This window comes from Cervus canadensis, chromosome 8, assembly GCF_019320065.1.
Source record: "Cervus canadensis isolate Bull #8, Minnesota chromosome 8, ASM1932006v1, whole genome shotgun sequence".
NCBI classification, from domain to species: domain Eukaryota; kingdom Metazoa; phylum Chordata; class Mammalia; order Artiodactyla; family Cervidae; genus Cervus; species Cervus canadensis.
The window spans coordinates 32058084-32072155 of NC_057393.1; the positions used below are offsets into that span (position 1 = coordinate 32058084).

General features: G+C 37.8%; 1 protein-coding gene across 4 annotated transcripts in view; it reads left to right on the plus strand.

Annotated features, from left to right (window-relative positions):
• Nucleotides 1-14072, plus strand: part of ARHGAP19 (Rho GTPase activating protein 19) — a 60870-nt gene that overhangs the window by 30683 nt on the left and 16115 nt on the right. For all 4 annotated transcript variants that reach the window (XM_043475989.1, XM_043475987.1, XM_043475988.1 and 1 more), the window contains exons 5-6: nt 2279-2505; nt 3846-3932. In XM_043475989.1, the coding sequence (XP_043331924.1) occupies nt 2279-2505; nt 3846-3932 (314 nt within the window). The remainder of the gene's footprint in view (nt 1-2278; nt 2506-3845; nt 3933-14072) is intronic.

The following is a 14072-nucleotide window of genomic DNA, read 5'->3' on the forward strand; positions in this document are numbered from 1 at the left end:
GCTGGATTGATTGACACACCCAAGTCAATGGTCACAGTTTTGATGTATTTGCCTTGGTTTGGAACTTTTGCTAAGTATTAATATGCCTCAGTTGAGATAATTTCTACTGTTGGAAATTTGCTCTTTAAAAAATAATTTTGCTTGTTTTCTAAATAGGCAATACATTCTCATGAATTAAAATTCAAAAGGTTCCAAGAGTATCCAGTGAAAAACCTCTTTTCTATCTCTGTTCCCTGGCACTCAGTTTTTCTCCAAGAGAGAACCAGTACTATTGATTTCTAATGTGTCCTTACAGAGATATTTTACACATTTACAAACACCTGCATATGTTTCTTTTCTCTCTTTTTATGTAATGGTAGGGTGTTATACACATGGTTCTGTGGTTTGCTTTTTTTATTTAATGTTTCTTGGAGAATGTTCCATTTTCAGCTCATAAACAGTTTCCTCTTTTCCTTTTATGCCTGTGTGGTAAGGAATTCATTCTTGAATTACACAGCAGTTACGCTGCTATAGGCTCCAAGTGCACACAGCATCAACATCCATACTGTATTTATTTAGTTTTCTACCCTTGAGCCTTTCCCTCTTGCTTCTAGTCTTAAGGAAAATAAGTAGAAGATTTTTTTTCTTTTGAATAATTTTTACCACTTAGAAAAAATAGGTTTTGAATTTCTAAAGTAAGATTTGATTTGTTAGCACTTCCAGGAACAATTTAGGTGATACATATGAGAAAACATTACTAGAATATTATACAGCTTTATAGTTTTTTTGGCTTCCCTCGTAGCTTAGTCAGTAAAGAATCTGCCTGGAGTGCAGGAGGTCTGGATTCGATCCCTGGGTTGGGAAGATCCCCTGGAGAAGGAAATGGCAACCCATTCCAGGATTCTTGCCTGGAAAATCCCATGGACAGAGGAGCCTGGTGGGCTGCGGTCCATGGGGTTGCAAAGAGTTGGGAGCGACTGAGCGACCAACACTCAAAATCATCACAGTTTTTGGGGGGAGAAATAAAAGTTTTTGGATCTTTCAAAAAGATATGGAAAATATTGATAAGTTCTTTTGATAAGGGTTAACATGAAGAATGCCTGTTCTGTTTGCTTTCCTGTTGAGTTAATTTAGTACAGTATCTGAAACTTCCTCTCCACCACCCCATGATTCACTGGTCTTTGAGATCACACTGAGGTGTGGCACAGGTGTAGCATTTGATATGGCTTGCTAATAACAGGGAGGGATTTTTTGTTTTCAATTTCATATTAACAGGAAACAGTTTCTAGAAATATTATTTGCCTTTCCTAAACCTGGAATTATAATTGAAGTTAAACAGCTTCAATAACACACTAATCATTTTCAGGTCTGTATGGATTATACCCAAATGGTTTTCAGTGTCTTTTGAAATTCTGATGATCTAGGGGACAGTTTTTATTGATAAACCTGTATAGCCTGTGAGAGAAGAAGCCATGATTCTGACTCTGTAAGGAGCTGCCTAGATCATCCTGGCATCAGTTCATGATTCACTCTCATAGTTTTTTAGCAGTAAAATATATTGGTGAGGAAGTGTGAAGGGGGTGGCATTATCAGAGATATGTGTGGACTGTTTTCATTTCTCTTGAGTATATAATTGGGAATGGAATTGCTAAGTCATGTGATAACTCTATGTTTCACTTTTTGAGGAACTGCCAAGCTGTTTTCCACAGTGGTCACACTGTTTTTTACATTCCCACCAGAAATGTAGGAGAGTGGTGGGGTTTTTTTTTGGCTCCACTATATGGCATGTGGAATCTTAGTTCCCCAGCCAGTGATCAAACTTGCACCCCCTACAGTGAAAGCGCAGAGTCTTAACCACTGGACTGCCAGGGAAGTCCCTGTAGAAGAGTTTAATTTTCTCAGCATTCTTTTTTTTTTTTTCTCAGCATTCTTGCCAGCACTTGTTATTGTCAGTCTTTTTGACTATAGCCACACTGCTGATTACGAAGTAGTATCTTATTGGGGTTTTGATTTACATTTAAATTTCCCTGATAGCTAATGATACCAAGTATACCAATGCTTATTGGCTGCTTGTATATCTTATTTGAAGGAATGTTTAAGTCTTTTGGCTATTTTTGACTGGGTTTTTGTCTTTTTATTATTAAATTATATTGATGTGATTTTGTTATTGTATTTTGCTATAATCTCTTGATTCTTTTTTTCCTTTCTCTTATTGGAGGATGATACATAGTAGGAACATTGATTTTTTTTCTTTCTTGTATTTTTTCCATCCTTTACAATCATCTCTTTTATTGTCAAGATTTGATGCAGTTTGATGATAAAGGAAACAAGACCAATGTACCAGATAAGGAACGGCAAATCGAGGCTCTTCAGTTGCTCTTCCTCATTCTCCCTCCACCCAACCGTAACTTGCTGAAGTTACTGCTTGATCTCCTGTACCAGACAGCAAAGAAACAAGACAAGAATAAGATGTCCGCCTATAACCTAGCCCTTATGTTTGCGCCCCATGTCTTATGGCCAAAAAATGTAAGTGTGGGGGGACCATAAAGACTGCTTGGTTTTCTTGAGCTGGGTCTCATCCTATAGCTGTACTTGGTGAGGTTATCAAGGGCCCAAGTTCTGGTCTTCAGCTTTATAAGATTAGGAACTTACTTTGTTAGATCATTTAAGAGTTATCAAACCACAAATTCCTGTTAATTTTGCTTATAAATCAATCTGATAAGCCTGAATGACAATTTTAGTGGAAACTCTTAGTGGAAGATTGTAGCTACGAAATATACCAGAATACTCATGTGGGGTGGTCAGTGTAAACTCCTTCTTAACATGAAAGCCTTCTTGGGAAATTAAATTGATTTCTGAAGATCAAATGGTATGAATTTAAACCAGAGCTGTATGATCATATAGGATAGTGTCACTGAGCTTTTAGATAAGAGCTTTTAGATAGAGCGATGCTGCCTTGTCCTAACTTTTCTATATCCTGTAGATGTACTCTCTTTAGATAAAGCTGAATGTCCTTCTTTTTTTTAACTTTAAATTTTTTATTTTGTATTGAGGTATAGCCAATTAACAATATTGTGGTAGTTTCTGACCTGGAAGCCCGTAACTTCATATTCCTGTCCATTCATAAAACAGAGCTTCTGCCCAGAGGAAGGTTGATGTGGGGAGGGATATGAGAGGAAAAAGACATACCAAGATTTGTCCATGTTAAGGGGATAAAACAACATAACTAAAAGAGATTTAGACCCAGCTCAATGAGACTGAAAATAAACAAGTGATCTATGACTGTAAAGTTAAGAGGTCTTAGAACGAGCAAACATTAAGTAAAAAAGATACGTGTTGAGAATGCAGGGTTTGGATAGTAGAGACACTGAAGTGCTTAAAAAAGAGACAGGGGAAACAGGAGAAGGGAGTCAGTGACCATTTGACTGTTTTTAAGAAACGGATGTCACCTTTAACATGAATTCATAGTGACAGTTCTCTTTTGTCTTTGGAGAACCTAATTTCTCTGGAGAGCAGTGTTATTGGTGACTGGTATGGATTCTGTTCTTGTCCCTTTTCCTGGGAAAGATGATCTTCTGCATACATGTCTAATTCTCAGGCAGAATTGGAAAAGGAAAATGGATTCTCTTGGATTTCCTGGTCACTTCAAGGACACATGGTTCCTCCTAGGTTATATCATTTCAGGTGAAAACCTACTGAACCAAAAAGTCTTTCCAGAATTAAACACTGTATTAAAGTCAACTTTCTTGGCAATAGACGCTATCATACATTTGAAAGAATTAGCTTATCAATAAGTAAATGGGAGTATCTGCCCTCCACTTCCCAGCTCTTCATCTCTCTTTTTTGGTTTCTTTTGCTCTGAATAGGTCACTGCAAATGACCTTCAAGAGAATATCACAAAATTAAATGATGGGATGGCTTTTATGATTAAACACTCTCAGAAACTTTTTAAGGTAGGTAATAAATGGGATTTGGATAGTGAGAAGATAAAGAGATGGAGCAAGGTGGGATCCTGAGAGGGCTGTAAAGATGGCTAAATAAGAAAGGCCCTGACTGGAACTGGAAACCAAATTAGACAGTGGTAAAACTGAGAGGGAACGACCTAGGTGGGGAGGAATATGAAGGTACCTGAGAGCTGAGCAGGGCTCCACCTCCTGGACGGTTGGCTCTACCCTCTGAGTCATCCTTCCTTTTTCATGAAAAACAGTTGGAAGCAGAGTAGTAGTTTTATCCTTCCTGCTTCCTGCCGGTTGAAATTTGACAGCCTCCTTTCTTCTTGTATTCATAGTGGTTTTTAGTACAAGCTAGCAGTGTTTCTGCCAACGTAATTTTCTCAATAACTTTGTGGGTCTCTGTGGATTTTAGTGAGATTCACTCAGAAGATAAACTTGAAGATAAACCCTTTTCTTCCATGGACTCCTGCTGAGAAGGCTGAGGGGCAATACCTTTCAGCTTCCTAGAGGCCCTCTGGTTGTGTTGAGAGGCTTTGGGAGGCACGCCTTTACCCTTTAGCCCTTTTGAAAGTGCTCTTTGTGTTAACTGAATATTTTTGACCTTTTGATGTTTCCAAGATTTTAGCAAAAGGTTTTATAGTCACATCCTTGGTCTTTTTCTTTAGAGTGTACTTTCCTGATGGTGAATTTCTTAATTTTAGTGTCTTTTGCCATCTGGAAAAGCTGAGAATTTTTAAGACCACTCAGTTCTGTTTCCTTTTTTGGCCTTTCTTTAAAAAAAAAAAAAGTGCTAAAATACATATGACAACATCTACTATATGTGTACATGCAAATGGTATTAATTACATTATTAATTACATTCATACTGTTGTGCAAACCATCGCCACCATCCACCTCTTGAACTCCTTTCATTTTCCTAAACTAAAATGCCATTAAACAATAAAGTTAGTTAAAAAACTAAAACTCATTAAACCATAACTCCCCCGTTCACCCCTTGGTGAACCTGGCACCATCTTAGCCCTGGCAACCACCATTCTGCTTTCTGTCTCTGTGATTTTGACCACTTTAAGTACGTCATAAAAGTGGAATCAATCATACAATATTTGTCTTTTAGTGACTGGCTTACTTCCTTTGGCATGTCTTCAAGGTTCACCTATATTGTAACATTTGTCAGAACTTCCTTCCTTTTTAAGGCTGACATTTCATTCATTGCATATACCACGTTTTGCTTATCTGTTGAGGACACTTGGGTTGCCTTCACGTTTAAAACTCTTGTGAATAATGTTTCTCTGAACCTGGGCATATCATTTACATTGTATTTACAACTATATAGCATTTATATTGTATTAGGTATTATCACTAATCTACAAATGATTTAAAGTATACAGGAAGATTATGTAGCTTATATGCAAATACTGTTAATACACCATTTTATATAAGGGACTTGAGTATCTATGGATTTTGGGATCTATGGGGAAATCCTAGAACCAATACTCTTTGGATTCTGAGGTACGACTCCATACCCAGAAATGGAATTGCTGGATCATATGGTCTAACAGAACTGCTGTACTGTTTTCCATAGCTGATGCACCATTTTACCTTCTTACTAATAGTACACAAGAATTCCCATTTCTTTGCTTCCTCAGCAACTCTTGTTATTTTGTTTTGGGGATTTTTTTGATTGTAACTGTGTTATTGGGTGTGAGATGGCAACTCATTGTAGTTTCGATTTACATTTTCCTAATGATTAGTGATGTTGAACATCTTGTCATGTCTTTATTGCTTATTTGCATATCTTCTTTGGAGAAATGTCTATTCAAGTCCTTTGCGCATTTCTTTTTTTCTTTTTTGGCTGTGCTGCATGGTTTGTGGGATCTTAGTACCCTGACCAGGAATTGAACCCATGCCACAGGAGTGAAAACATCAAGTCCTGACCATTGGACTACCAGAGAATTCCTGCCCCTTTTTGAATTGGTTGTTATTTTTTGTTACTGAGTTGTAGGTATTCTTTATATATTCTAGACATTAATCACTTATCAGACATATGATGTGAAAATATTTCTTCCCACTCTGTGGATTGCTTTTACTTTGTTAATAGTGTCCTGCTGCACAAAATTTAAAAAATTTTTATGAAGTCCCATTTGTCTATTTTTTCTCTTGTTGCCTATGCCTTTAGTGGCTTATGCAGGAAATCATTGTCAGATCCAATGCTGTGAAGCTTTTGCCCTATGCTTTAATAGTTTTATTGTTTTATGTCTTATGTTTATCTATTTTAGGTAATTTTTGTATATAGTATTAGGTAGTGGTCCAGTTTCATCCTTTTGCATGTGGATATCCAGTTTTCCCAGCATCATTTGTTAAAAAAACTGCCTTTCCCCATTGAATAGTCTTGTTTGTCACTCTTATTGAAAATCCATACATATGGGGGTTTATTTCTGGAACCTCTTCTATTCAGTTGGTCTGTATGTTTGTCTTTATGCCAATATCATACAGTTTTGATTACTGTAGCTTTGTAGTAAGTTTTGAAATAAGGAAATGTGAGTCCTCTAGCATTGTTCTATTTCAATATTGTTTTAGCTATTTGGGGTCCCTTGAGACTCCATATGAATTTTAGGATGGATTTTTCTATTTCTACAAAAACTATCATTGGAATCTTAATAGGGAGTGCAGTAGATTATTTTGGGTAGTATTGACATTTTAACAGTAATAAGTCTTCCAATCCAAGAATCTGGGATGTCTTTGCATTTATTTATGTTAACTTTAATTTTTTTCAGTGAATTTTTGTAGTTTTTATTGTACCAATCTTTTACCTCCTTGGTTAATTCCTAAGTATTTTATTCTTTTTGATGCTATATGTAAATGGAATTGTCTTCTTAATTTCCTTTGTGGGTTGTTCATTGTTAGTGTATGGAAGTACAACTGATTTTTTGTGTTGACTTTGTATCCTGCTACTTTGTTGAATTTATCAGTTCTAACAATTTTTCTGTGAAATATTTAGGGTTTTCTACATATGAGACCATATCATCCATGAATAGAGATAATTTTACTCCTTTCAAATTTGGCTGTTTTTTATTTCTTTTTCTTGCCTAGTTGCTCTGGCTAGTTTTAGTTCCTTTTTATTTAACCGATTTTCCTTCAGTTTGTCTCTCTTCTTACTTTATAGTCTGCAAGGCCAGCAGGAGAGTCTCTCTAGTGTGTGCTAACAAGATGGAGATTAAGATGTATTTATACATATCTTATATATAAAATGTATTACATATATCATGTATTATAAATATAATCTCATAATTTAATCACAAATGTTTAGCTGTATCATGTAACCTAATCATCACAGGAATAACACTCAGTCACCAATATTCTATTGGTTAGCAACAAGTCACAAGTCCATTCACATTTAGGAAGAGGGAGTTATGCAGAATGTGAACATGGAGGCCACCCTACAATTTACCCACTCAGGATGGTGTGATCCAAAGTTCAGAGTTTAGAAAACACAGGTCAGAATCTTTGGCTTAGTAGCATGGAAAACAAAGGGTCAGGACTGTATTGGAGGCTTAGGTGCCCAAGTCAAAGATTATGATCAATTAGAAGTCAAGATCTAGGTAAGTAAATTAGAGCAGTAGTCACAGGATAACTGGAGAAAGAATAGTTTTTAATGATGAGCAAAAGTCTCTCAAATCAGTTCTTATACTCCTTATTTAGAGGAAGAACTAGTTCCAAAGCATGATTTTATGGGAATAAGTTGAGAGGAGTTGTGAATATGAAGAGTAAGGCAGTAGTCGTGAATCAAAATGGGGAATTTCTAGGTGCACTTCCTAATAGAACTCTCGTTCTGTTGAGTTCTCTTGCTGCCATTGCCATGGGGTTAACTTTTTGTGGCCTACCACTCATAAGTTGAAAGAGACATGGGATCACAGAGATCTCATTGCATATCACAGTTTAGCTTTCCTACCTTCTGATCTGTTATCTGTGGAGCTCATTCTCTTGCCCATGGTCCAGCATACATAATTCAAGTATACGGTGAAGTTGTACTTCACTGTGAAGGATTTTTTTAAAGTGACTTAAAACAACACAGATTTGTTATCTTACATTTCTATAGGTCAGAAGTCTGGCAGGAATCTCACTGGGCTAAAACTAAGGTGCTGGCAGGGATGCATTCCTTTCTGGATGTTCTAGCAGAGAATCTGTTTACTTGTCTTTTCTAGCTCCTAGAGATTGCCCATATTCCTTGGCTTGTAGTCCCCTTTCTCCATCTTCAAGGCTAGCAATGTTGTATGTCTCTGATCCTTCTACTATAGTCATGTTTCCTTCTAACAACAGCTGGGAAAAGTTCTCTGCTTCTAAGAACCCATGTGATTATGATTATAGTGAACCTGCCTGGATAACCTGGGATACTCTCCCATTGCAAGGTCTTTAACTTAATCACACCAGCAAAATCTCTTTTACTTTACTGTGTCAGGTAACGTATCACTGTGGAGGATCATAAGAATAAGAATAGAGATTATTCAAACCTTAGAGATAAAACATGAGTACAGTCTCCTAGATGTATTTGGCTTGGTTCAGTCCCATTCAGTCACTCAGCATGTCTGACTCTTTGCGACCCTATGGACTGCAGCACGCCAGGTCTCCCTGTCTATCACCAGCTCCCGGAGTTTACCCGAACTCATGTCCATTGAGTCAGTGGATGCCATCCAGCCATCTCATCCTCTGCAGTCCCCTTCTCCTCCCACCTCTAAACTTTACCAACATCAGGGTCTTTTCAAATGAGTCAGTTCTTTGCATCAGGTGGCCAAAGGATTGGAGTTTCAGCTTCAGCATCAGTCCTTTCAATGAATATTCAGGACTCATTTCCTTTAGGATGGACTGGTTGGATCTGCTTGCAGTCCATGGGGCTCTCAAGAATCTTCTCCAACACCACAGTTCAAAAACATCATTTTTTCAATGCTCAGCTTTCTTTATAGTCCAACTCTCACATCCATACATGACTACTGGAAAAACCATAGCCTTGACTATACAGACCTTTGTTGGCAAAGTAATATCTCTGCTTTTTAATATGCTGTGAAGGTTGGTCATAACTTTCCTGCCAAGGACTAAGCGTCTTTTAATTTCATGGCTGCAGTCACCATCTGCAGTGATTTTGGAGCCCAAAAAAATAAAGTCAGCCACTGTTTCCACTGTTTCCCCATCTATTTGCCATGAAGTGATGGGACCAGATGCCGTGATCTTAGTTTTCTGAATGTTGAGCTTTAAGCCAACTTTTTCACTCTCCTCTTTCACTTTCATCAAGAGGCTCTTTAATTCTTCTTCACTTTCTGCCATAAGGGTGGTGTCATCTGTGTATCTGAGGTTATTGATATTTCTCCCAGCAATCTTGATTCCAGCTTGTGCTTCTTCGAGCCCAGCATTTCTTATGATGTACTCTGCATATAAGTTAAATAAGCAGGGTGACAATATATAGCCTTGAGGTACTCCTTTTCCTATTTGGAACCAGTCTGTTGTTCCATGTCCAGTTGCTTGCTGACCTGCATACAGGTTTCTCAAGACGCGGGTCAGGTGGCCTGGTATTCCCATCTCTTTCAAATTTTTCCACAGTTTGTTGTAATCCGCATGGTCAAAGGCTTTGGCATAGTCAATAAAGCAGAAATAGATGTTTTTCTGGAACTCTCTTGCTTTTTTGATGATCCAGCGGATGTTGGCAGTTTGATCTCTGGTTCCTCTGCCTTTTCTAAAACCAGCTTGAACATCTGGAAGTTCTTGGTTCACATATTGTTGAAACCTGACTTGGAAAATTTTGAGCATTACTTGGCTAGCGTGTGAGATGAGTGCAATTATGTGGTAGTTTGAACATTCTTTGGCATTGCCTTGCCTTTGGGAGTGGAATGAAAACTGACCTTTTCCAGTCCTGTGGCCACTGCTGATTTCTCCAAATTTGCTGGCATATTGAGTGCAGCACTTTCACAGCATCATCTTTTAGGATTTGAAATATCTCAACTGGAAATCCATCACTTCCACTAGCTTTGTTTGTAGTGATGCTTCCCAAGGCCCACTTGACTTCACATTCCAGGATGTCTGGCTCTAGGTGAGTGATCACACCATCGTGATTATCTGGGTCGTGAAGATCTTTTTTGTACAGTTCTTCTGTGTATTCTTGCCACCTCTTCTTAATTTCTTCTGCTTCTGTTAGGTCCATACCATTTGTGTCCTTTATTGAGCCCATCTTTGCATGAAATGTTCCCTTGCTAGCTCTAATTTTCTTGAAGAGATCTCTAGTCTTTCCCATTCTCTTGTTTTCCTCTATTTCTTTGCACTGATCACTGAGGAAGGCTTTCTTATCTCTCCTTGCTATTCTTTGGAACTTTGCATTCAAATGGGTATATCCTTCCTTTTCTCCTTTGCTTTTCACTTCTCTTTTTTTCACAGCTATTTGTAAGGCCTCCTCAGACAGCCATTTTGTGTTTTTGCATTTCTTTTTTTGGGGAATGGTCTTGCTCCCTGTCTCCTGTACAATGTCACGAACCTCTGTCCATAGTTCATCAGATACTCTGTCTATCAGATCTAGTCCCTTAAATCTATTTCTCACTTCCACCATATAATCATAAGGGATTTGATTAGGTCATACCTGAATGGTCTAGTGGTTTTCCCTACTTTCTTCAATTTCAGTCTGAATTTGGCAATAAGGAGTTCATGATCTGAGCCACAGTCAGCTCCCAGTCTTGTTTTTGCTGACTGTATAGAGCTTCTCCATCTTTGGCTGCAAAGAATATAATCAGTCTCATTTCAGTGTTGCCCATCTGGTGATGTCCGTGTGTAGTGTCTTCCCTTGTGTTGTTGGAAGAGGGTGTTTGCTATGACCAGTGTGTTCTCTTGGCAAAACTCTGTTAGCCTTTGCCCTGCTTCGTCCTGTACTCCAAAGTCAAATTTGCCTGTTACTTCAGGTGTTTCTTGACTTCCTCCCTTTGCATTCCCATCCCCTGTAATGAAAAGGACATCTTTTTTGGGTGTTAGTTCTAAAAGGTCTTGTAGGTCTTCATAGATCCGTTCAACTTCAGCTTCTTCAGTGTTACTGGTCGGAAACATAGGCTTGGATTACCGTGATATTGAATGGTTTGCCTTAGAAGCAAACCAGAGATCTTTCTGTTGTTTTTGAGGTTGCATCCAAGTACTGCATTTCGGACTCTTTGACTTGGTACAAGTTCTAATTATTCCATTCTTTCCAACATTGTGTAGTTTTGCTCTTCCATTCTGTAGATCCCTCATTTAGCTCCTCATCCTTGGGATTTTGATTCTTATTTGCTATTTATCTTTGTTTCCAGGCTAGTGTGAGCACTCTTTGAGCCTCTGTTGATCTCTAAAGGAGACAAAGGCTGTGTTTTCTTTTTTTGTTTTTTTTTTGTGATTTGTTTTGGTCATAGAACTTTCATCTTTGGATTTGAGTCAGAATTGTTGTCCTTGTGGGCACCGGCTTCACCTCTTGGCTCAGTAGATTCTTCCCTGAGCATTTCTCTGGATGAAAAACGGTTGATTGTTCTGTGGGCTCCATACTCTGAGAGGCCCTGCTCTACCCCAGATTGTTTGTCTTTTTGTTCTCAGTTTCCTTGGGTGGACCGTTTATCTCTTAATCCTCAGATTTTATGTTGTTTCATTCTGTGTACTTTGTATTTTTTCCCCTAAAATTCTTCCTAACTACTTAAAGTTCTGTCTTCTACTATTATAAGTCCATCTGACCCAGTCTGGTTTTCTCTCTTCTCAGTAGGAGTCACCACATCTTTTCTCAGAAATTATGATGTATATATACATATATGTATATGTATATACACACACACACACACATATATATAGTTAAGGCCAATCCCCATTTTATGTGAATTGGCCTTTTGTTGTTTTCCTATGAACTGTAAAATACCTCAGACCCTCAGATTTTCATTTAAACCCATCTACTTTTGATTACTTTTGATTCCCTTTCTGAGTATCTCTTCAGCTCATAGTATCTTTCTGGGGGCAATGGTTTTTATGTTTCTTAAAATTTTTAAGTTATCTGTTTGTTTTTGGCTGTGCTGGATCTTTGTGGCTTTGCGTGGGTTTTTCTCTAGTTGTGGTAAGCAGGGACTGCTCTTTGTTGAGGTACACCAGCTTCTCATTTGATGCCGTCTCTCGTTGCAGAGCACGGGCTCAGGGCGCGCGGGCTTCAGTAGTGGCGGCACACAGCCTCAGCAGTTGCAGCTGCCAGGCCCCAGCGCAGGTTCAGCAGCTGTGGCACCCAGGCTTACTTGTTCCGTGGCACGCAGAATCTTCCTGGGGTAGCAGTCAAACCCCTGTCCCCTGCATTGGCAGTTGGATTCTTAACCACCAGGCCAACAGGGAAGTTCTGTTTTTTTTTTAAATGAAGTTATAAAATAGGTGATGTGGGCTGTCATATTCTTGTTTGGAGGAAATTTCCTTTGGCTCTCTCCTGTCGTTTACCAAGGGAAACATTAAACTTTAGATAATGTAATGTATTTGTCATGAGACTCTTTTTTTGAAAACTTCATTATGAAGTTTTTCAAATATAGAGAAAAGTTGAAAGATTGAAATAAAACTCTCAGATTCAATGAATGTCACCATTTGGCATATTTGCTTTATCTCTCTATGTTCATGCTTTTTATTTTATTTTTTGGCTGAACCACTGACAGGGTATTTTGTCCTTTAAAACTTAAGCATGACTATATCCCTCTACTCTTCTATTCATTGCATTGGATATTGAAAGTCCAACTGGGAATCTTAATTTATCTAACCCCCCAAATAATGGTGATATATAGTAGAACTATATGTAACTTTGCTCTGTTTTCTAAGTATATAAATGTATTATCATTTTTTTCATAATTCAAAAAATAAAAAAAAGAAAAAAGAAGTCAAATAGTAATATAGAAGTACCAATTAAGAAAAGGCATGCATCTCCTAAGAATACGAATATTCTCCTATTATTCACAATATCATTATCACATCTAAGAGAATTTATAACAATTTCATATCAGCTAATATTCAATTCATATTCAAATTTCACCAGCTGTCCTAAGAATGTATTTCATAGTTCCTTTTTTAAAAAACATAAACTGATCAAGGCTTATGTTTTGCCTTATTATATCACTTTTAATCTAGAATAATCACTGCCCTTTTTCTTTATGTCATTGATTTGTTGAACTATTCAGGCCTATTGTGTTGCAGAATATTCCATATTCTGAATTTGTCTTATTGTTTTCTCAGAGTTGTTTAGCTTGTTCCTTTATCCTTTATCCCTTTCTCCGTGGCTCCTATAAACCACAAGTTGGGTCTAGAGGCTTGATTAGATTCAGATTAAGCATTTTTGGCAAAGATTCATAGGTGATATTTGTGTACAACGTATTGTATCATATTGCATCACATTAGGAGGCACAGAATGTCAGATTGCCTTAGTGATGCTGGTTTTGCTAATTGCTGCCACATCTCTCGATTATCAAGGTGCATTTTCCCCTTGACAGTTAGCAAGTCACTTACATCACCGAGTGTAATGGTTTTAGCATCCACTGATAATCCTGCTGGCATCTGTAACTATATTGTAACACTATTACAAAATAGTGATTTTCTAATTCCATTATTTAATCTTGATTAGCTGACTTTTGTCTTTGGACAAGAGCTTTTCTTCTCTCTCTCTTATTTAAAAAAAATAAATTTTATTTTTTGGCTGCAGCATGTGGCATGTGGGGTCTTAGTTCCCCAACCGAGGATTGAACCTGTGTCCCCTGCACTGGAAGCACAGAGTCTTAACCACTGGACCTCCAGGGAAGTCCCCTCTTATTTTCTTTTTTTATGAGTCTCTGTAGACTCATGGATTTTTAGCTATTCAAAGTGTTAGTCAATTTCAGTTGTTAATTTTGATATTCAAATTGTACTAAATTTGGCCTGTAATAGCCCTTGCAGGCTGTTTCCTGCTGTGTCTTTTTGACAGGACTCCATTAGTCTTGGAGTGTTTCCATTCTGGTATAAATGTCCCCAGCTTACTTTGTACTTGCTCTGCCCTGGGCCTGGAATCAGTTGTTTTCTTCAGGGAGTCCTAGGAATAATCTAGGACTTAGGAATTATTCCACTGACACTGGGTGTACCTACTTATTGTTTCTTGGGTGTCATTGC